Source organism: Balaenoptera physalus, assembly GCF_965194825.1.
Source record: "Balaenoptera physalus genome assembly, chromosome: 19".
Classification (NCBI taxonomy): domain Eukaryota; kingdom Metazoa; phylum Chordata; class Mammalia; order Artiodactyla; family Balaenopteridae; genus Balaenoptera; species Balaenoptera physalus.
Genome location: NC_138900.1, coordinates 49,913,883 through 49,938,282, shown reverse-complemented (window position 1 = coordinate 49,938,282; position 24,400 = coordinate 49,913,883). Strand labels below are relative to the sequence as shown.

At 43.2% G+C, this 24,400-nt stretch overlaps 1 protein-coding gene and 1 pseudogene across 4 annotated transcripts in view; one reads left to right on the top strand and one right to left on the bottom strand.

Annotated features, from left to right (window-relative positions):
• The window catches only part of PRMT7 (protein arginine methyltransferase 7), a 51,061-nt gene extending 26,681 nt beyond the window's left edge, over positions 1 to 24,380 (bottom strand). For 2 of the 3 annotated variants that reach the window (XM_082436050.1, XM_082436051.1), the window contains exons 1-4: positions 24,269 to 24,380; positions 20,158 to 20,333; positions 17,309 to 17,345; positions 6,955 to 7,104 (exon numbers count right to left, since the gene is read on the bottom strand). In XM_082436050.1, coding sequence (XP_082292176.1) covers positions 6,955 to 7,104; positions 17,309 to 17,345; positions 20,158 to 20,333; positions 24,269 to 24,289 — 384 coding nt within the window. In that variant the 5' untranslated portion in view covers positions 24,290 to 24,380. Of the gene's footprint in view, positions 1 to 6,954; positions 7,105 to 17,308; positions 17,346 to 20,157; positions 20,334 to 24,146 lie in introns of all 3 variants that reach the window. The other variant, XM_082436052.1, reaches the window with a different exon arrangement.
• LOC309648034 (ras GTPase-activating protein-binding protein 1 pseudogene) lies at positions 3 to 6,942 on the top strand (annotated as a pseudogene). Its single transcript has one exon. The product of its transcript is annotated as a ras GTPase-activating protein-binding protein 1 pseudogene (transcript).
• Positions 24,381 to 24,400: the final 20 nt, after the last annotated feature.

Sequence of the window (24,400 nt, the reverse complement as noted above, 5' to 3'; positions counted from 1 at the left end):
GACAAAACCCAAGTAAAAATGAGCAATAAATTAAATAACATCCTAAAACCCAAGATATGCCTTGATTCTGGTCCTATGACTTGAAGTAAAAGAGGCCTCCACTACAGAATTTCTTCCTGAATACACAAAATGTACCTTTGTTACCATTTGATACAGGCAAAATACTTCACTGGGCTGATTTGGGTTCATCTGATAAATAAACAAGACTTCATCTATGTAACTTAAATACTTCTCCAAACGTGTGTCTTGGAAATGAATACAAAAGGATGAGATTCTGCTGGGTTTAACTTGCAGCTGGGCCTTCCCATTACATGCCAGGCACAGGAAGGACGCAGGGGGCTCCCAAGGAGGCTGCACTACTTAGTAAGGATGGCAGGTGTCAGTGCTATGCTAGAGGGAACCAGGAAGGGGACTTGCCTCACGAAACCATGATCTGTGACCTGGGACAGGAAGTGTATGTGCTCCCTAGAGGAAAGTGAGACTGTAACTGTAGTAGATGTTAAGTGCGAGCAGGTTACCCTCCTGCTTAAAACTGTCTCAAATCCCTACTGCTAGCAGAACACAGCCTGTATTTTCTTACGGTATTTGAGGCCCTCCAAAATGTGGACCACCTTACTTTACCCAGCCTTACTCCCCTCCCACACCCTCCACCCGATACACACACACACACACACTCACACACACACAACCAATGCTACAGCCACGCGGATGTCCTCATTGTGCAGGAGGCAAGCCTGAGCCTTCCCTGCCCTACCCCCACCTGCCAAAGCAAACCCAACTTTCCAGGGCAGCACAAATCCCCCCCTACAGAAGTCTTCCCTGAACCCTTCACATGTCCCTAAACATAAGTTTCTCCAACTCTTACTTTCCAGCCTGCCCAATTTAGATTGCACAGCTCCAACCACGTCACTGCATAAAACATACAGATGCACACGCGGCCACACACAGAGAGGAAATTTTTGAAAATGATAAAGTGTCTGGTCACGATGACAAGATTTCCATTTTTTTCTAAGACCTTTTCTGCATCACCCATATTTTCTGCCATGATCACGTATTTCTTTTATTATAATCAAAAGGGAAATGCTATATTCTTCTATAAAGAATGCATATGTGCTCAGCTAGGAAAAAAAATCTTCACAATCTGTTTCAAATTATTTCTAGGCTCTGGCTTGATGGTTTTGATGTGTTCATAGTTTGAGGGCCTCAAACCCTCAGTTCTCACCAATCAGTTTACCTCCAACCCAAAAGTATCACAAGCTCACACCATCCTCTCAGCCCTCCTGCCTCATGACTTATCATTCATCTCCTCCACTGACCCTTCAGGCTCTGTCATTCACAGCCTCCTCCTCAGCCACCAAGAACTCAAGAACTCACCCCAACATTATCTGGAATGAACCCTGAAGCTGACTTCCCAACATCATTCTGTGTCCTCCCCCGGCCCTCAAATCAGTTTGGGGAACTGACCTTCTTTCAAGTGGTGCACCTGTCTGGTCTAAGGTCAATGAGGTAAGTTAAATGGCATTTAACCTTATTCTGGCCAATGATACCTAAAGAGAGGTCTGCTAGAGATTCCTGGGAAAGTTCTTTTTGCCCTTAAAAAGGAGAAAGAGAGGAAGCCAGGACCATGCTTTGTTTTCAAGGCATTTGCCACAGAAATCACTGTAACCAATGCACCTTGCCCAAATATTCCTTCCTTTTCAAATGTACTAAAAGAGAAGCCTACAGTCAATGTCTGTGATTTCTTATATTCCATCCATTCCTCAACCTTATTCTCCTGAAAATATCACCTAAAGGCGGGTCACCAATAACCTCCTAGTTGCCAACCCACAGCTTTCTCAGTCCTCATCCTGCTCAATTTCTACACCTGCGCTAATACAGTAGCCATATGTAGCTATTTAAATGTAAATTAAAACTGAATAAAATTCAAAAATTCAGTTCCTCGGGCCTACTAGTCACATTTCAAGTGCTCAGCTGCCACATGTGGCTAGGGACCAGCATACTGGCCAGTAGAGCCATAGAAGATTTTCAACATCAGAAAGTTCTATTGGCCAGTGCTACTCTATTAACATCCACACCTACTGACCACTCCCTCTTTCTCACGATTTCTATGCAGTCTGCCCCCTACCCTCTAGGGTCTCTTCGTGTCTGTCTGGACTTGACTTTATGGCCACTCTTCTTCCCTCAGCCCCCTGAACATAGGCGTGTTCCAAGGTTTGCTCTTTTCAGTGTACTTTCTCTCCGTGGACAACCTCCTACACTGCCAGCTTCACCTGTCACATCTTTAGCAAGTGAGTCCCAAATCCACTATATATGCAACTCTCTCAAGGTTCAGACTTCCGTCTATAGGGACCAGCAGGTTCTCTCTCACTCTTTCTTCTGGACCTGTCTTTCCTGTTGCCATGCAGCTCAGGGAGAGCTGAAACCACAGGGCAATCCACAGACAGGAAGACCAGAGGATCAAACAGGTAGTCACTAAACAAAACCTGGGAGGCCACCATAAGATGTCAAGAGTCAAACGGAAGAGGTCTGAGAGTCACAGGCGAGAGCAGCAAGAGAATTTGAAATCCAGGTAAGTGATGTAAAAATATGGAAAAACCTAAGAGTACACTCCTACTAATTCTATCGAAAAATATGTTCTCACCCTATATTTTTAATTAGCAGTCCACATATATACTGGCTCCTGCCACAAGACCTGTCTCTCTCATTCTCAACATGTCCAAAATGAAATGCATTTTCTTTCCTGCACAGTAAGTTATCTTCCTCTGAGTTCCTCTTACCAGTCAATGGCAACCCTGCCTCCACCCTAGACACCCACACTAGAAAACTAACTCTCACACACACTCACACCCTCCCATCAAAGCTACCAATGTGGAGTGAGCACCATATTAGGAACTAAAAAGACCAAGCTCCAGGTCTAGCTCTCCTACTTATTAACTGTGGGACTTATATCTTTAACCTCTATGGGTCTTAGTTTCTTCATTTACAAAGATAATAAAATCTAGTTGAGTTTTTTGTTTTTGCCGTGCTGTGGAGCAGAGCTTGTTCCTCTCCCGCTCAGCCGTGCAGGCTGAATCGATCAAAGCAATGGTTATGGAGAAGCCTAGTCCCCTGCTGGTTGGGCGGGAATTTGTGAGACAGTATTACACACTGCTGAACCAGGCCCCAGACATGCTACACAGATTTTATGGAAAGAACTCTTCTTATGTCCATGCGGGATTGGATTCAAATGGAAAGCCAGCAGATGCAGTCTATGGACAGAAAGAAATCCATAGGAAAGTGATGTCACAAAACTTCACCAATTGCCACACTAAGATCCATCATGTCGATGCTCGTGCCACTCTGAACGACCGTGTGGTGGTCCAGGTGATGGGCTTGCTCTCTAATAACAACCAGGCTTTGAGGAGATTCATGCAGACGTCTGTCCTTGCTCCTGAGAGCTCTGTTGCAAATAAGTTCTATGTTCACAATGATATCTTCAGATACCAAGATGAGGTCTTTGGTGGCTTCGTCACTGAGCCTCAGGAAGAATCTGAAGAAGAAGTAGAGGAACCTGAAGAAAGACAGCAGACACCTGAGGTGGTACCTGATGATTCTGGAACTTCCTATGATCAAACTGTCAGCAATGACTTAGAAGAACATTTAGAAGAACCTGCCGCTGAACCAGAACCGGAGCAAGAACCTGTGTCTGAAGTCCAAGAGGAAAAGTCTGAGCCAGTATTGGAAGAAACTGCTCCTGAGGATGCTCAGAAGAGTTCTTCTCCAGCGCCTGCAGACATAGCCCAGACAGTGCAGAAGGACTTGAGAACCTTTTCTTGGGCATCTGTGACCAGCAAGAACCTTCCACCCAGTGGAGCTGTTCCAGTTACTGGGATACCACCTCATGCTGTTAAAGTACCAGCTTCACAGCCTCGTCCGGAGTCTAAGCCTGAATCTCAAATTCCACCACAGAGGCCTCAGAGGGATCAAAGGGTTCGAGAACAGCGAATAAATGTTCCTCTCCAGAGGGGACCTAGACCAGTCTGTGAGGCTGGTGAGCAAGGTGATGTTGAACCCCAAAGAATCATGAGACACCCTGACAGTCACCAGCTCTTTATCAGCAACCTGCCTCATGAGGTGGACAAATCAGAGCTTAAAGATTTTTTTCAAAATTATGGGAATGTGGTGGAGCTGCGTATTAACAGCGGTGGGAAATTACCCAATTTTGGGTTCATTGTGTTTGATGATTCTGAGCCTGTTCAGAAGAAGGTGCTTAGCAACAGGCCCATCACGTTCAGAGGTGAGGTCTGCCTGAATGTGGACGAAAAGAAGACTCAAGCCGCCCAGGAAGGGGATCGCCGAGATAACCGCCTGCGGGGACCTGGAGGCCCTCGAGGTGGGCTGGGTGGTGCGATGACAGGCACCACCCGAGGAGGCATGGTGCAGAAACCAGGATTTGGAGTGGGAAAGGGCATTGCTCCAAGGCAGTGAATTGCTCGTCACCGATCTTCAGGCAGCAGTACAAACCCTAGCTCCCACAGAATGGTGAATTTCTTCAGCCAACTTTTGGTATCTTGGAATCTGATTCTAGTCTACGATACACTGCTTACGTTTGTACAATTTTACTTTTTGTATTAATGGTGTGTGCTCCTTCTCCCTCTCTCCCCGACCCCGCCACCTTTTAGTCCTTCACTTCATATCATTTTGTGGAATGATATTTTAGGAAAAACGGATTTTTAAAGAAGAAAAAAAATAAGACTGCATTTCCTTGTTTTATTTGCATATACAGACTGGTTTTCTTTTTAACAGTTTCCCCAAAGGAATGTGTCTTGCTTATTACTGACATTTGGTATGTATCATTCACTGGAATATTTCTTACTTATTTTCTACATGTTTCAAAAGCCTGTGAGAATTACAGGATTTGATAAACACTTTTAAGGCAGGAAGAACCCAAATTGTCTCTTCTTTGAGAGTCATGACTACCTTCTGGTGTGGAAAAATTGCTGTTGGAAAAATTGACAATTTAGATTCTCTCTGGTATGGTTAAAAACTGAATAAAAGGTGTTAGTGGAGTTTCTCTTTGGATACGTGGTCACAAAACAGTTCCAAAACCTACTGTTTTTACCACTGAAATTTAAATTGTTCAGTAGGTTTTAAATGTCTAGAATGCAACTGATAAGCTTTTCTTGAACTGTTAGGTTTTTTTTGAAGTAGTTTTTTCATGTTTAATTTGTATTTGTAAAAAAAAAAAAAATTTCTTTTAAAAAAATCTGAATAACACAATACCAGAGCAAAACTGTTGTGCCTTCTATTTATCTTTGATTCCAGTCTTGGCAATTGTTTAAAGAAAAATAATAATTTTAAAAAAACCTAGATTTGTTCTATCAGGTTCAGAGTATGTTGGGAATTACAGAATCCCTCCTTTCACGCTGTATGTCTTGTGTTCATTTGTTATGCCTTATTCTGAAATTGAGTCTCAAACTGGAATGCCTTTGAGGTCAGATGCTTCTGTAGAGGTTCTTTGACCTGAATAGTTCAGCATTTGTATTAAGTTTTATTTCAGTGTCTCTTCAGAATCCTAATCATAGCCCATAAGAAAGAATGTGACTTTAATATTTGACTTTGCTGGTGTGCGTGAGTGTGCACTAGTTTTTTTTCTTTAAATCATAGCCATATGGTAAATTTTCTATTTGTTATGGTTCCCTTTTATTGGTGGGCATGCAGTGGGCATTTCTTGGAAATGGCTAATTTTTATTAAAATGTTTCTGGAAGAAAATTAAAAAAAAAAAAAATCTAGTTGAGCCTACACTGATTTCTTTTTATCAGCTCAAAGACTCCCACAAAGGCAAAGAAATGGCTCTTAATCAATTTAATGAAATCCTGAGGCAAGTGTACAGAACCGCACGCACCCATGCACACACCCCTCTCAGAACTTTTATGGAGACCTGAAGCCCATTATTCTTACCTCAGGTTAAGAACACCTAACTCAAGATATCAGAGTTAAAAGTCTTTATTGAGACAGTCAGGTCTTCCAGAGTCTAGCCATAATCCACCTTTCTAGGTTTTGCTACCATGACAACCCTCTGCCACAACTCTGGATGACACTTCCCCAAACACACCACGTTATTCCCTCAGCCTAAAATGCCTACCTTTCTAGACCATAAACATGAGGGCTACCCTGTAAGCAAGGGGTGGCGGGGGAGCTGGAAGGAGTCTGGGTATAACACCCAGAAGGCTGACCTCTACACTTCATGTGAGAAAGCAAAAAACTTCTTCTATCTGTTTAAGCCACTGTTATTTTGGGACTTTGTTATCTGCAACTTAATCACCATATGAACCAAATTTTGTAGGGCAAAGTGCTTAAATACATGCCCCCTTTCCCAAAAGCTTGTAAGAAAATACACCAAAATTTTAACAATAGTTAACTTTGATAATAGTTAACACACTATTTTTATTTTATATTTACCAAATCTCATATAAGGATATGTACTATTTACATTATCAGAAAAATAATATATGTTTAATGTTTCATTAAAGGAAAGAAATGGCAGACTGCGGAACTATTGGTAAATGTAGTAGGATGGCTGGCTCTGTGGGGATCTTTAAGGTAGTAATCTCAACCTTGGTGCAATTCAAAAATCCCAATGCCCCGGCCACATCCCAGAATAATAATTAAAATGGGTAGGTGGGGGGAGGACATGACAACGACTGACTAGACATTAGCTTTTTTAAAGCTCCTCAGTGATTCTGACATGCAGCCAAGGCTGAGAACCGCTGTTTGCAGGGAAGAAAATGAGCTCCTGGAGGAAGGAACTGTGTCTGATTCATCTCTGTGTTCTCTGAACCTGGCCCTGTGCTTGGCATGGAGTGAACACTCCATGAATGTCTGTCTGTGAACAAACAGATGGGCAGAGTGCAAGGGACACAAAGGACTTCCCACATAGGACACAGGACAAACATGTGAAGAGTGTGGCTCACCTCAATGGCATAGCAGAAGTCAGCACCAGCCGTGACAGCCATCATTGACAAGAGTCCTGTGCCAGTGCCAATGTCAAGAACCAAGGCGTTCTGTCCTTTGTCCTTCACCCTGCTCACAGCAGCCCGGATACCTTGGTAATATTTCATATTCTAAGAAAAAGGGAGAAAAAGCTGTTATTTCATACCAGTTATTATAAATAAGTGCTTTGTGAAGTTCTGAAGTCATGGTTGGCAGCAGCAGTGTTAAGTCATGACCCTGTAACCTCTGTGACTTACACTGGCTGAGTTGGGCAGGCCTCCTGAGGCTCCGGGGGCACTGGATCAACCTCTTAAATTAAGCGATTGGCACTCCCCTTCACATCCACTCTTCTATACTCTGCTTAGACATGCTGGGGCTAGGGTTCTGCAAACTACATTCTTCTCTTTCCAGCTGTTAGGACTGGACAACAGGGGAGCTAGAGGGTGACTGGAAGGTAGGAGAAAGCTTGTTCCTTCCCACATAAGGGCTCTCCTTGGGCCCTTCAGAGCTAGCAGCAGCACTCAAGCAGAGATTCCTCTCAGAGATCTGAGCACTAGCCTCACAGGACCTCTCCTCCACACATCTAGGTTCTGGAAACCCCAGTCTTCTCCCTTTGTGTCCCCAGCCCTAGGAAAGGGGACTGCTTCCTGCAATTACTATCACTAGGCTACCCTGGTGCCTCCCAGCCCTCCCACACCTGTGTAACCAATTCCTTCTATTAAATTCCCTCTGTTGAAATATGTAACGTTGCTTTTGGTCTCCTCACTGCACTCTAATTCATACAGCTTCCTGGGCTAAAAAATATTTTCCTCTCACAAAATCATTTCTTCGTTTTTAGTTCAGGTCCTTAGTAGCTTAAGCAGACACATTTTTATCTCTATAACAGTTTGGTTGATTAAGTACCCTGACCCTTCTGTTGAAACTAACTAAAAATGATGGGGTAAATATATGTAAATCTGTTTAAATGCACTGATGACCTTGCCAAGTCAGTAAGTAATATTAAGAGGCCAAACATGGACTTCCCTGGTGGTTCAGTGGTTAAGAGTCCGCCTTCCAATGCAGGGGACACGGGTTCAATCCCTGGTCAGGGAACTAAGATCCCACATGCTGAGGGGCAACTAAGCCCATGCGCTGCAACTACTGAGCACACGGGCCACAACTAGAGAGAAGCCCACATGCCACAACGAAGATCCCGCGTGCCGCAACTAAGAGCTGACGCAGCCAAACATACATACATACATACACACATATTAAAAAAAAAGAGGCCAAACACCTAGAAGGGGATTCACCTGAGTTGAGCCTTAAGATGACTCCCCTACCAGCTGACACCTTGATCACAGCCTATAAGAGACCCAGAGGCAGGGAACTCAAGCTAAGCTGAGTCCAGATTTCTGACCCACAAAAACTGTGAGACATGGACTTCCCTGGTGGCACAGTGGTTAAGAATCTGCCTGCCAATGCAGGGGACACAGGTTCGAGCCCTGGTCCGGGAAGATCCCACATGCCATGGAGCAACTAAGTCCGTGTGCCACAACTACTGAGCCTGCGCTCTAGAGCCCAAGAGCCACAACTACTGAGCCCTCATGCCACAACTACTGAAGCCTGCAAGCCTAGAGCCCATGCTCAACAAGACAAGCCACCACAATAAGAAGCCCGTGCACCACAGTGAAGAGTAGCCCCCTCTCGCCGCAACTAGAGAAAGCCCATGCGCAGCAACAAAGACCCAAAGCAGCCAAAAATAAAATTAATTAATTAATTTTTTAAAAAGTGAGATAACTCTTTAAGCCATTAAATTTGGGGATAATTTGTTATGCAGTAGAAAATAACTAATACAGGACTATATTTTGATACAGGACTGGTATCAAAAGGGCAATATTCTCTGACCACAGTACAATCAAGTTAGAAATTTCAATAACAAAAATGTAACTAAAGAAAAAAAGACTTTTGAACATTAAGAATTTTAAACTCACAGGTAAAAGACTAAAGCAAAAGGAAATTAGAAAATATCTAGGGAGTTCCCTGGTGTCCTAGTGGTAAAGATTCTGGGCTTTCACTGCCGTGGCCCAGGTTCAATCCCTGGTCAGGGAACTGAGATTCCACAAACTGCATGGCAAGGCCAAAAAACAAAAACAAACAAACAAAAAAATGCAGATTTCTGCTGGGCCTGAGGTCTGGGCTTGGTCTGCATTAAAAAAGAAATCTAGAATTGAGTAATATTTTTTAAACTATATATCAAAACTCTTGGGATGGCTAGAGCAATATTTGGAGAGAAATGCATTAAAAAAAGACAGAAGATGACAGGCATCCACCTAAAAAATTAGAAAGAGGGCTGCAAAATAAACTCCAAATGAGTAGATGAATAAAAATAATAAAGAACAATAATTAATAAATTAGGAAACAAATATAAAACAGAAATCAATGAAGATAAAATTTAGTTATTTCAAAAGACTAAAAACTTGATGAACCTCTGGTAAGACCAGTCCAAAAAAGAAAAGGAAAAAAAATGGTAAAGGAAGAAAAAGAAGTACAAGTAACCAAAAACTGGGAATGAAGGGCGGGTGATGAGGTGGTGATATCAGTATATATGCTGCAGAGATTAAACAGTCCACCAGCAGGGTACTTCCCTGGTGGCGCAGTGGTTAAGAATCTGCCTGCCAATGCAGGGACACAGGTTTGATCCCTGGTTCGGGAAGATCCCACATGCCGTGGAGCAACTAAGCCCATGTGCCACAACTACTGAAGCCCTAGTGCCCTAGAGCCTGAGTGCCACAACTACTGAAGCCCGCGCACCTAGAGCCCGTGCTCCGCAACAAGAGAAGCCACCGCAATGAGAAGCCCACGCACCGCAATGAAGAGCAGCCCCGACTCGCAGCAACTGGAGAAAGCCCACATGCAGCAACAAAGACCCAATGCAACCGAATAAATAAATAAATAAACGAAAGAGATTAAAGGATATTAAAAACAATCTTTAGCAAATAAATTCCCCAAAAATCAGATGAAGTGAACATTATATTGGAGATTCTATCCAACACATTAGAGCAAGAAAAAATGAAATAAGATCTAGATAGAAAGAAAGAAAATTATTATTAATCACATATGAGATGAGTGTGAAGAAAACCCAAAACACCTACAAATAATTATTAGAATTAAGAGAACTGAGAAAGATTACAGGATTCCAAATCAGTAAATAAAAAACAATTGAAATTCAGTATTATCAGCAATAGCTTCTAAACCCTTGGCAAAAGGAAGGATTTCTTAAATATGAGACAAAAAGCACCAGTCAATAAGGAAAATATAAGATAAATTTGACATTAAATTTAAGAACCTGTATTGTGAAAAAAACCCCCACAAACTAAGAAACCAGCAATACATATAACTGACAAATGGTTAGTATCCAGAACATATAAAGAATTCCTACAAATTACTAGGTCATAAAAGAGGAAACATGAATAGCCAACGAAAAATGAAAAAAGCTCACATTCAGCAGTGATCAGGGGAATGCAAATTAAAACTATAGTGAGAGACTAGTTCAATCCTACCAGATTGTCAAAGATGTAAAAACTGGTTAATAGGACGTGAGAATGTAAACTGGCACGATTAGTTTGGAAAAGAATCTGACATTACCCAGTAGAGCTAAACACACCTGATGGCTGATGGCCAACAATTCCATTCCCAGGTATACACACCCTAGAGAAAAGTATGCATATGCACCAGAGTACAGTTACTGGAATGTTCCAGGTAGCACTACTTACAATAGAAAGAAGCTGGAAACAACCCCAAAGCCTATCAGCAGAAGAATGGGTAAGTAGTGATGTATTTACACAATGGAATCTGTACAGCAGTGAAAATGAATGAACTTACAGCTACATGCAAAATGGATGAATCTCAAAAACAATGCTGAGCAAAAAGACAAGTCACAAAGAGTAAACACGTTATGACTCCATTGTGTAAAGTTCAAAAACAGGCAAAACTAAGAATTTATATTTTAAGGACATGTAGTAGGTGGTAAAACTATAAAGAAAAGCAAGAGAGTAACTGATACAAAATTCAAGACAGTGGAAACTTCTGGAAGGAGGAAAACAAATGCAATCAAGGAACACATAAGGAATTCTGAGTAATGGTAATGTTCCATTTCCTAAGCTGAGTAGTGAGTCTATGAGCATTTGTTTTATTATTCATCTTTAAACTATACATATACATTTTATACTGTTTTGTGTGTCTGTTATAACAAAAAGGTTCTTTTAAAGAACACGAATAGTACTAGACTTTAAAATATCAAAGCCTTTAAAATAGTACTAGACTTAAAAAGAAAATGGAGTGATAATGTCAAAATTCTGAAGTGATTTCCAAACTAGAATCCAGCCTTAAGTGTGAGGATAGAATACAGAAGTTTTTGGATAAGCCAAGTCTCAAAAACCTTACTTCCCACGAACCCTCTCACAGGAAAGTGAGGAAGGATGAGCTTCACCAAAGAGGGAGGGAACCAAAGAGGAATACATGGGATCCAGGAAACAGAGGACCCAATAAAAAAAGAGGAATGAAGGAAGTCTACAGACAATAAACAAGAATCCCAGGACAACAGCTACACAGCAGGTCTAGAAGGCACCCAGTCTAGACTGGAGCAGGGCAAAATGATCCCAGAGACAATCTCCAAGAAGATGAAACTGAAAGAATAGCTGATTGTTTTGACCTTTCCTTCAGAAAGGAAATTTATACTACTGGGAGAAAGTTTGGGCATAAAAGGATGAGTACATAGAAAACTAAGCAAGGGAATTCCCTGGCAGTCCAGTGGTTAGGACTCCACGCTTTTACTGCTGAGGGCGTGGGTTCAATCCCTAGTTGGGGAACTTAAGATCCTGCAAGCAGCAAGGCGTGGCCAAAAAAGAAAGAAAAAAAAAGAAAGAAAACAAAGCAAAAATAAGATAATTACTAATAAAGAGTTATTCAAGAAAGAAAAAGCAATCAAAGTATATCACATAGCTCAACTGTGAACAGTGTTTACACATGTCTAATAAAGTCAACATATGATTTTAACTAACACGCACATTTATGTGTTTACCTCATCACAACCCTTCAAAAGGAGGTATTATCGTTATCCCTATTTTACAGATGAGAAAACAGAGGCACAAAGAATTTGAGTGACTTGCCTACTGAAACACTGAATATTAATTTAGCAAAAATTATAACTACATTGGGACAAAAGGAGAACGAGTGGGAAGGAGGAGCTGAAAGAATACCAAACTCTCAGCTCTCACAGTGGGAAGTCAATATATAATAGTTATTCAGATCTGGAAGTAAACATAAAACAGCTCAAAGAAAAGAAATGAGGTTGCCTCTGAGGGTAACCATTAAAAGGTACTGTCTGGGGGACGATACACCAGGGGACTGCTTTTTTTTTTTTTTAAATAAATTTACTTATTTATTTATTTATCTTTGGCTGCATTGGGTCTTCGTTGCTGAGCGCGGGCTTTCTCCAGTTGCAGTGAGTGGGGGGCTACTCTTCGTTGCAGTGCCCGGGCTTATCACTGCAGTGGCTTCTCTTGTTGTGGAGCACGGGCTCTAGACGCACGGGCTTCAGTAGTTGTGGCTCGTGGGCTCTAGAGTGCAGGCTCAGTAGTTGTGGCTCATGGGTTTAGCTGCTCCGTGGTATGTGAGATCTTCCCGGACCAGGGCTTGAACCTGTGTCCCCTGCATTGGCAGGCGGGTTCTTAACCACTGCGCAACCAGGGAAGTCCCTTCTTTTTTTTTTTTAAATGGCGTGTTTTTGTGTGTGTGTGTGTGTATTCTGCCTACCCAATTTTATTATTTATTTATTTATTATAAATTGTTTTTTATTTATTTATTTTTTGGCTGTGTTGGGTCTTTGTTGCTGCACACAGGCTTTCTCTAATTGCAGCAAGCGCGGGCTACTCTTTGTTGCAGAGCGCGGGCTTCTCATTGTGGCGGCTTCTCTTGCTGCGGAGCACAGGCTCTAGGCGCACAGGCTCCAGTAGTTGTGGCTCATGGGCTCAGCAGTTGTGGCTTGCGGGCTCTAGAGCACAGGCTCAGTAGTTGTGGTGCATAGGCTTAGTTGCTCCACGGCACGTGGGATCTTCCCCGGACCAGGGCACAAACCTGTGTCCCCTGCATTGGCAGGCGGATTCTTAACCACTGCATCACCAGGGAAGCCCTGGGACTGCTATTTTTCACAATAAGCCTCACAGAAATATTTGACTCCTAAAGTAACTGCATTTATGCTTTGGATAAAATCAGTATGTCATTTTATGTTATGTGCTTTTTACCACGATGAAAGAAAAAAAAAAAGTTAAAAAAAACAGGATGGCAATTGTTAGAATTGTTGAACTAGGAAAATGAACATCAAATACACTATATCCCCAAAAAGCAGGAGGGCACAGTTTTCTTTGTGTAGCTGTGCCTGTGGGGTAACAAGAAAGAGAGTGGGACTGGGAGCCGGCCTGGGAGTTTCAGTGAGCTGATCACCTGAGAAGCCTAATTAGCAGCATCCTCAACAGTAAACCAGGGCCCACATACGTTCCAAGTTAATAGCTCCCATCAAATTAGCCATCGCTTGTTAATTATCCAACTTTGAATCTAGAAAAATGGTGCAGATGAACCGTTTTGCAGGGCAGAAACAGAGACACAGATGTAGAGAACAAACGTATGGACACCAAGAGGGGCAAGTGGCAGGGGGTGGGGATGAATTGGGAGACTGGGATTGACATGTATACACTAATATGTATAAAATAGATAACTAATAAGAACCTGCTGTATACAAAATAAATCAATAAAATTAATTATACAACTTTAAAGCTACTATTGGAGCCCTCTTAAAAGGCAATTGGTAGTATCTATCAAGAGTCCTACCTAATGTTCAAAACCCTAGACTACACCAAAAAAGATATTCGGATAGCAAATAAGCACATGAAACGATGTTTGACATCATTTGCCATTAGAAAAAATGGAAATTACAACTACAAAGTTAGGGGCTTCCCTGGTGGCACAGTGGTTAAGAGTCTGTCTGCCAATGCAGGGGACACGGGTTCGAGCCCTGGTCCGGGAAGATTCCACATGCCGCGGAGCAGCTAAGCCCGTGCACCACAACTACTGAGCCTGCGCTCTAGAGCCCACGTGCCACAACTACTGAAGCCCGTGCGCCTAGAGCCCGTGCACCGCAACGAAGAGTAGCCCCCGCTCACCGCAACTAGAGAAAGCCCACGGGCAGCAATGAAGACCCAAGGCAGCCAAAAATAAATAAATTAATTAATTTTTAAAAAAATGTGTAAGGGTAGAATTGCTGGGTCTATATGTTAAGTGTACATTATTTAACTTTGTAGCTTTATTTTTTTTTTTAATTAATTAATTTATTTTTGGCTGCCTTGGGTCTTCGTTGCTGCACACGGGCTTTCTCTAGTTGTGGCGAGCGGGGGCTACTCTTCGTTGCGGTGCATGGGCTTCTCACTGTGGTGGTTTCTCTTGTTGCAGAGCACGGGCTCTAGGCGTACGGGCTTCAGTAGTTGTGGCACTTGGGCTCAGTAGTTGTGGCACGTGGGCTCTAGAGCGCAGGCTCAGTAGTTGTGGCGCACGGGCTTAGCTGCTCCGCGACATGTGGGATCTTCCCAGACCAGGGCTCGAACCTGTGTCCCCTGCATTGGCAGGCAGACTCTTAACCACTGCGCCACCAGGGAAGTCCCTCTTATACATTTTCTGAAAGAAATGAAAACATGTCCACACAAAGACTTATATGTGAACGTTCACAACAAAACTATTCAAAATAGCCAAAAACTGGAAACAATCCAAATGTCTGTTAATTGGTAAATGGATAAAACATGGTATATCCATATAATGGAATATTACTCAGCAATAAAAAGGAATGGATATTGGGACTTCCCTGGAGGTCCAGTGGTTAATACTCCGTGCTCCCAATGCAGGGGGCGTGGGTTCAATCCTTGGTCGGGGAACTAAGATCCCGCACGCTATATAGCATGGCCAAAAAAAAGGAATAGATATTGACACATTCAACATGAATGACCCTCAAATGATGAATGAAGGGAGAAAGACACATAAGACTATATATCGTATGATTTCATTTAGATGAAATTTCTAGAAAAGGCAAAACTATAGAGACAGAAAACCTATCAGTGGTTGCCTGGCGGGTGGGGGCAACCAGGGAGTTGGGTACCAGGATTGATTACAAACAAACAGGAAATAATTTTATGGGATAATGGAAGTGGGTTTTTTTTGTTTTTTTTTTAAATTTATTTATTTATTTATGGCTGTGTTGGGTCTTCATTTCTGTGCGAGGGCTTTCTCTAGTTGTGGCAAGCGGGGGCCACTCTTCATCGCGGTGCACGGGCCTCTCACTATCACGGCCTCTCTTGTTGCGGAGCACAGGCTCCAGACGCGCAGGCTCAGTAATCGTGGCTCACGGGCCTAGTTGCTCCGCGGCATGTGGGATCTTCCCAGACCAGGGCTCGAACCCGTGTCCCCTGCATTGGCAGGCAGATTCTCAACCACTGCACCACCAGAGAAGCCCTGGAAGTGTTTTAAAACAACAATAAGACTTCCCTGGTGGCGCAGTGGTTACGAATCTGCCTGTTAATGCAGGGGACACGGGTTCTAGCCCTGGTCCTGGAAGATCCCACATGCCACGGAGCAACTAACCCATGCGCCACAACTACTGAGCCTGTGCTATAGAGCCTGTGAGCCACAACTACCGAGCCTGCACGTCACAACTACTGAGCCCGCACGCCTAGAGTCCATGCTCCACAACAAGAGAAGCCACCGCAATAAGAAGCCTGCGCACCACAATAAACAGTAGCCCCCGCTCACTGCAACCAGAGAAAGCTTGTGCGCAGTAACGAAGACCCAACGCAGCCAAAAAAATAAATAAATAATAAATAAATAAAACCTTACTAAAAAAAATAAAATAATATAAAACAACAAAATGTGAGGCACCATGCAAAAGCATAAAGAAATATGTTTTTCTTGACTCTGCCACTAACCAGCAACTTATGACTCCATTTCCTCATGTGCAGAACTGGGGAGGGGAGAACAGAAGTTAGAGGTAAATAATGAAGAGTCAGGAATGTTCCACCAAGGCAGTTGAATTTTACCTCAAAAGCAGGGAGAGGCCACTGAAGGGTTTCAACCAGAGGAGTAACATGGTCAGATGGGCATTTCAGAAAGACCCCTTGGGCTGTTGTATAGAGGAAGGAGAAGAGGGACCAACGCCAGTAAATGACGGCTGAGCAGGCAATGGGGTTGAAAGAACCATAGAATTTGATGACCAACTAACTACAGGCTCAGATAAGGAAAAGGGCGCCATCTGGCTTGGCTGACCAGATGGATGACAATGCCATTTGTCCAAATCCCCTGGAAGCTGGGTCAAGAAGGACCCTCAATGGCGATGACACTAAAATCAGAGAGGCTCATAGGCCCACGAGTCCAAGAAGAAGACCATGAAACTAGAAAGGATTAGTCAAAAGCCGGGAACAATATTTGTTCCACATTCTGTAATTCCTCAACAGCTCAGCAAAGGCACTCAGATATTTGACGAAAATTAGAGAGGCACCTGGCCCCTCCCGTGGAGCCTACACACCAATGGTGCTGAAGGAGGTCCTTCTGTCATAGTGTTGCCAAGAAGTAGGCAAGCTGAGCAGTTAACCAGGGCTGGGTGAAGGAGACACCACCACCAACACAGCCTCATGACCAGCCCTGCCATGTTCCCTGATCTTTCCGCAGTGCACTGCTCAGTTTTTAAGTGTAGCCCTGCATCATTCTCCTTCAAGCCTCCCAATTTCTGAACCATCTGGATGAGGCTGACTAGTCAAGCACTATGGTAGACCAGGAAATCCTGGGTTGCTAGCCATCATAAGACCAGAACTGTAACATTTACTCAAACAGACAAAGAAAACTCAGATGAAACAAAGGACAAAAGCTGAAATGTAATTCTGCAGTGAAAGCCAAATATGCTTTACAAAATACAGTCTGCAGTGACCTCTAGAGATTTTATTTTAAAATTACAAACTGACTATACAAGGTGAAACTGTGTAATTAAAGTATTTTTATCTAGAGATCATGGAAATCAGCTAGTATGGCCCACTCATTGTAAATTCTAATAAATGAGGTCTGCAGAGGTCCCATGTTTTCTCCAAGGTCACGCTCAAGTCAATAACAGAGCAGGAAGTAGGACCCAGCTTCCTGATTTCCCAACCACTACACCGTACTGCCTCTCTGCATCATTCTAACATCATGCCTCTGGGGGAAGTTTTTAACCTTCTTATAATGGAAAGTTTCAAACACCACATCAAGATAACAGTTTCCTTCTATACTTACCCTGTCTTTGTCATGCAGCATATCAGCATAGGATGACCTAAAAAAATAAAAAGACAGGTCAGAAACTTCTGCTAATAATGATAAACATCAACATATGAGAATATTCACATATATAAACATATTCTTTTATCAGATGGAACAAATATCCAGGCCCGTTTTAAACTATTTTAACAGAGCTATAAACTGTCATTCTCCTGTACTGCAGGAAAAAATCTCAGAGAAAGATGTTTATTTTCAGTAAAGAATCTCGGACTAAAAATGCTGATAGTTAGCCCTGTCACAGTAATTCCATAGTCCTAGCATACTGATCATGTTGTACATCATATGATTTTTTCCTCAGGAACATCTCAGATGTGTCCAATACTTTACATAATCTTGCATACATTTGTACATTGGGATGATCACACATGTAACACTGGGGAGAGGAACCGGGGAAAGGGAAAGTATATGCCTGCTGTATATGTGAAGGGTATCATGCCTGGCACTTTCCCTTAGTTGTCATCAGGGACAACTAAGAAGCGTTCACCAAACTACAGGGAGGAGAGCTGCTTATCCATGTTTTCTATCGTAGTAATTCAAAAACTTGAAAAATCTCTGGCAGGGTCAGGATAAGCCCCCAGAACTCAACAGGCTCAGCCCAAAGATGCTTTCTGAGAATTCCAGGTGAGAGTCAAGGCACTCTCATTAAACAGAGGACCTCCAGCTTCGGGTTGACATCAGAATTAATGAAGAGCTTATTTTACATGCAGATTCCCACAATACACACAGAGAGCTTCTGATCTAGAAGATGCAGCTGGAGTCTGGAAATCTGCACTTGAACTGGTGCTCCAGGCAACTGTGACACAGGTATTTCATACTCTACATTTTGAGGAACACTGCACCAAAAGCAAAGGCTTCTTTTTTTTTTTAATGGCATACCAAGGTTTTTAACATTTGAACCCACCTGTGAGTGTTTAGTTGAAATCTGGTCCTTTCTACTTTTCTCCACCTTTTAAGGGGCATTTTCACTCCCCCATCTTCCCTGCCTCACCACCCACTCACTCCCCTGACTCCACTGACATCACTCTCCCTAAGCACCACCAGCTCACTCACATCACTAACATCCAGGATTTCTCCGACCCTGCTGGACACTCCCTCTTCCTGAAACGTTCTCTTCCTTTCTACTCTCTGGCCATGCCCTCCTGGTTGTCTTGCCTCATCAGCTATTCCAGGATTCCTTCTCCAGCCCTCTACCTTTCACATTCTACACAATCTCTGAAAGCCTGCAATCTCTTCCAGTTTCAACTCTAACAACTGCAAACTGTCTCCAGACCCATATTTATCTGCCCAGTGGCATTTCCATCTGGATGTCCAAAGCCAGATACCTAATCTTCATCACCCCAACAACACCCATTCCTCCTGTGTTCTTCTCAAGGGACAACAGTTCCATCCACGTAGTCACTCTAACCAGAAATCTTGGTGCTTACTGAATTTTCTCTCTCTCCTTCGATCACTGCATCCAATGAGTTACCAAACTCAAGCTCTCGCAAAGCTTTTTCCTCCTCTCTCCACCTCCCCTCTCTCAGCCTTGGGGTTGCAATATCCACCCAGATGCCCATATGGTTTTCACACCCTCCAACCCACTTTCCACACTGCTCTCAGCTTAATGTTCCAAAATGCAACCTAATCTTTTTTCTTTCCCATTTAACACCTCAATCACTCAGAAAATAACGTCCAAAATATTTAGAAAGAAAGTAATGTGTTTGAGCCCTTACTCTGTACCAGACATTGTACTTCATTCACTCATCAAATAACCCTAAGAAAAGGGTATTATATGATGAGATATACATATTGTTATACTGAGGTATATACTGTTATACTGTATATGAGGCATATATTACTACATTGATCCTCAGAGAAGTTTAGTAGCTTGGCCAACGTCAAGCTACTTGATGTTAAGAAGTCAAGTAGCTTAAGAAGTGGCTAAACTAGAACTTATACAATCAGGTTCCTCTTCCTGCATTTTGTTACCACCAATTACAACATGACCCCTGCCTACCTTTTCAGCATCCTCTCTCACCATAGCCCTAATTTTGCACCACACTCCAGCCACACTGACCTGGCTAGCCATTCCTCAAACTAGCTCATCTGGAAGTTTGCACATAATCCCTGCTGCTCAGAAAGCAATCTCCCTCCCTTTAGATTCAGGAAATCATTCAAATATCGCCCTCCCAGACCAGTTGGTTCTTGCTGCTTCCATGTACTTTTGTGCCCATTTCCACTGACTTTTATCTCATGGTGTCATAATTTTTTATATGTCTGTCTATTCCACAAAACTGCATGTTCTTTGAGGATGAGAACCTTATCTTTGTCATTTTGGTATTCACAGCCTTAGCACGGTGTCATATGCACTTAATGATTGCTAAACAACAGTAACGCACTTACATACTTTTAAACATCCCTCCAAAGGAAAAAAAAACCTCATTTTTTCCCACTTTTTCCATTAAAGAGAATTTAACTATATGATAAATGTGCCACCATTTCAGTGACACAAGTAAATAATTAAATTTCATAAACTCTTCTACTACTACTACTACTATTGAACCTTGGGTCCTCTTTGGTCCACAAGACAGATCCTCAGGGACTCTGGTACAGCTGCCACAAAATGTCTGACTCTCCACACAGGCATAACTTTGCCTAACTCCCACACAAACCTGCCCAACTGAGCAGACCTGCTGGTGACCAACACCTGCCCTGATCAGAAGCACTGGGTGACAGCCTATTCCCCACTCAGACTGGATTCCAAGGCATCTGCTTTGAGATCAAGGGCCCCACCCAGCTGCAGCCAACTGTGGAAAAACCCTTGTTACCTTGCGATCTCCTGGTGGTAATCATAATGCTCATCCTCCTCCAGCCACTCCACAGACCCCGTGGTTGGGTTGGCCCGCCCGCAGAAGACTTTCATGGTGCCAATTAGCTCCTCAGTTTTAGCGTAGAAAAGGAGCCTTGCCAGCTGCCTGTAGACAGGTCTGATCGTCAGAAGTCTCTTCAAATTGTAATGCCCAAAAATGTAGAGGAAAAAAAAAAAAAAGAAATCAAGAAATAGACAAAAATGTCACAGTAACTGAAAATATTTGTTAATCAGCATTTTAATCCTTCCAGCAGAGTTACTTGGTTTTATATTCAGCATATAACATCAAATACTATTAAGACAAAAACTCAGAAAGCTATCTGGAAACTTCAGCAGTCCTCAATGATTCCAATAGGGTCAAATGAGCCTTACAGGTGCACCTGAGTACAGCCTCAGGTGAAGGCAGGTAAGAAGAGAAATAAAGCAAAGGAAAGGGCTAGAAGGAAAGGAGAACACAAAGAGATTGGGGTGGTGGTAAAGGAGTGTCACCAATACTGCCTCAGAAAGGTAAACACTTAGTTTAAGGAAAAATACAAAGAAAAAGCAATTCAAACCAACAAAGAAACCTCACCTGAACAAATAAATCAGAGCTATATGCAAACATGGCTAATCCCAGGAATATAACGTTGAGCCAAAAAAGAAGCAAATCACAGAATACAAATGATTCCATTCATATGAAATTTATAACTATTCAACATAGAACAATATATTCTTCAGGGATCACACTAAAAAGCATGGCAGGGAATGAGGATAGCGGTTACCTCTAAGAGGGAAGGGAAAAGGAGGGAATCAACAAGGGCCACACAAGGGACTTCAAAAGTAACAGTATTGTTATTTTTCTAAAACTGGGTGGTGGGGGCTTCCCTGGTGGCGCAGTGGTTAAGAATCCGCCTGCCAATGCAGGGGACAAGGGTTCGAGCCCTGGTCCACGAAGATCTCACATGCCACGGAGCAACTAAGCCTGTGCGCCACAACTACTGAAGCCCGCAAGCTACAACTACCGAGCCCGCGAGCTGCAACTACCGAAGCCCACGCGCCTACAGCCAGTGCTCTGCAGCAAGAGAAGCCACCGCAATGAGAAGCCCACTCACCTCAACGAAGAGTAGCCCCCGCTCGCCGCAACTAGAGAAAGCCCGCACGCAGCAACGAAGATCCAACACAGCCAAGGTAAATAAATTTTTTTAAAAAAATTTTTAAAAATTAAAAATTAAAAAAACCGGGTGGTGGGAATACAGGTGTCCATGATATTGTCATTCTTTATGCCTCACTATTTTTTATGATTACTTATCCACTCCATATTCAATTTTTTTTTTAAATTTTTATTTACTTATTTATTTTTGGCTGTGTTAGGTCTTCGTTTCTGTGCGAGGGCTTGCTCTAGTTGCGGCGAGCGGGGGCCCCTCTTCATCGCGGTGCATGGGCCTCTCACTGTCGTGGCCTCTCTCGTTGCGGAGCACAGGCTCCAGACACGCAGGCTCAGTAATTGTGGCTCATGGGCCCAGTTGCTCCGACGCATTTGGGATCTTCCCAGACCAGGGCTTGAACCCGCGTCCCCTGCATTGGCAGGCAGATTCTCAACCACTGCACCACCAGGGAAGCCCCATATTCAATTTTAAAAACAATTTTTAAAAACCTTTCTCCGTCTGAAAAAAAACCAAAGCCTTCAAATAAATGTCACCAGATGCATATCTTATACGGCCTGTTTCTCCAAAGAGATCTATTTCTGAGAGAGAAACACCAAAGCTCAAAGTCTGAAAGTACTTCTCAGCAGATATGGCCTCTCACAGTGCCCTCCCACTTACCATTCAGAAAACAGCAAGTGTTCCACACTCCCATTCATTTCTTGATAAACACTGATCCATCATCAGGAAACCTTAGAAAGAATGCCTACTCCACAGGACCCTAAACATTCCTAAGGCATTTTACTGGCAAGAGTTACTTTCTTTTGAAGTTATCTAAACTAAATAAACACTGAATTCTTATACTAGAGGATGGAGAACAATCTTTTCTGAAAAGACTCAGGCAGTCACTGGACTGGTTCAAAGTAGTCAATTTGTCCTTCAGTAAAACTCTACCTCTAACTCTACTTCAGCATATCTATTCTCTAATTTAGTGGCTCTCAAGCTTTCCGACAACCCCAGTAAGAAATATGCTTTACCTTGAGAGACAACATACACACGCACATGTAAAGTTTCACAAAACAATACTTAGTCTTCCTGTAGGCAAGACTCTCTGATATAGTCCACTGTATTTAATTTTTATTTTTTGTGTTGGTCACGATCCACTAAATTGATTTAATAACTCACCAAAGGGTTGCAACCTACAGTTTGAAAAGCGCTGCTACAATCAGCTCTGCACATCTCTGCTAATACTTATTATTAAAAGACAGAGTATCTAGAACTACCATAATTTGTAATATGCTTTAGATAACTGTGTCCAACAAATGCTGTAGTAGACAAAAGTTTAAAAGATGGGTAGGATTTAGGTGGGTGAGGAGAGGGAGAGAGCACTTCACCAGATTAGAAAGGCTTAGACCATCATGCACAGTGAACTAATCCGTTTAGCTGAAGTTTCACTGAACAAGGAGTCAAACATGTTGGTGGGGTCCACGCTGTGAAGAGTCCTGAAACCCTTATCCTGTGGTCCATGTGGAATCAACCATAAAGTCACTTAAAGGTTAAGAGTATAGTAAAGAACTGTAATTTATGGAATTCCCTTTTCATCTGTGATGTTGCAGAGGCTGTAACTAGGACCACAATGTCTTTTCAGATCTGTAGAGAAGTCACTGGTTTCATATAAGTCTAAATAAATGCTTGAGGACAGGAACCATGTCCTGTAACCTCTCTGGGTGAACACTAAACATCTTCTATGGATGAATCTCCTCGTATTATTAGGACTTGTCCTCTCCAAGAAGGAGCCCATACTCCAGATTCAGGATACTCTAACCTCCTCCTCATTCTGCAAGAGCTGTGAACTCACACGGTTAATGGAAATCACCATTGCAAGCCCTAATTGCTTTACTAGTCAGATTTCAGAGCAGACGTCTGGTTCATTTATTCAAAATTTACTAGGCACCCTCTGTATGCCAGGCACTGTATTAGGACTAGAGGACTATCGTAAACAATACAGAGGAGGTCCTTGTCCTCCAAGAATTTACAGACCCTAATGGGAGAAAGAGAATAAATATAAATATACAATTAAAGACTACCTGAGGGCAAGAAAGGAAATATACAGGGCGCTATGAAAGAGAATAACAAAGTTATGGCAAGACTCTCTGAGGAAAAGAGCATCTAAGTTGAGGCCTACAGAATAACCCAGGTTAAAAGCTGTGAAAGTGCAATGCTCATATTTCAGGAATCCTTACCCCAACTTTTCCAAGTAAAGGTCCTAAGATGTAAAGAACAAGGTGCAGAGTGACAAAAGCCTGAGTGACTGAAGCACTTTGAGCAGAAGAAATGATGGGCGACTAGGGGTGGGCTTCTGCAACGTCGGCTGCGGAAAGGTGTTTGGATTTTGTTCTAAATGCACTGGGAGCCACTCAACGGTTTTAAGCAAAAGAATATCTACGTTGGATGTACGCTTTTACAGGGCCGCTCTGGCCAGTGTGTGGTAGATAGACTGGTTTCCAACTACTGAGATTTTCAACTACTGAGAATACTGTGACTGGGAAAGACCAGTGAGCCAGGGAACCGTGGCCCAGTCGAGGCGCGATGGCTGGAGCTCCGTTAATTTTGCGGCGCGGGTCTCTATCGCTGAAGGGAGGCACCAAGTACTATGATCCAGGTCCCGGCAGAGGTGCTCAGTCACAGGCCCAGCTAGAAGCAATGACCCGACTGGATGGCAGAGCCAGGGACCGCCTAGAACCCCGCACTACCGCCGGCCCGGGAGCTCTGAGCCGCCCCATACGGACTCTAGAAAGTTCCTCCAGAGTCCCGAAGAGATGCGTACCCCAGTGTCCGAGTAGGACCATGCCACATTCCTCCGCCGACGCCTTGGGCTGAGCACAGGATGCTGGCTGCACCCGACCCTTCAACCGCGACCCCACCTTCCCAACCAGCCCAGCGCCTCACCGGCCAGGAGAACCGCTCCATTTACTTCCGCCGCCACCGCCATCTTACCGCGGCAGGCGTGCAAAGGCGGGACTTCCCTGGGCCTGCTGAGCGTGCCGGGGGCGGGGCCCGGAAGCAGAACTGGAAAGCTCT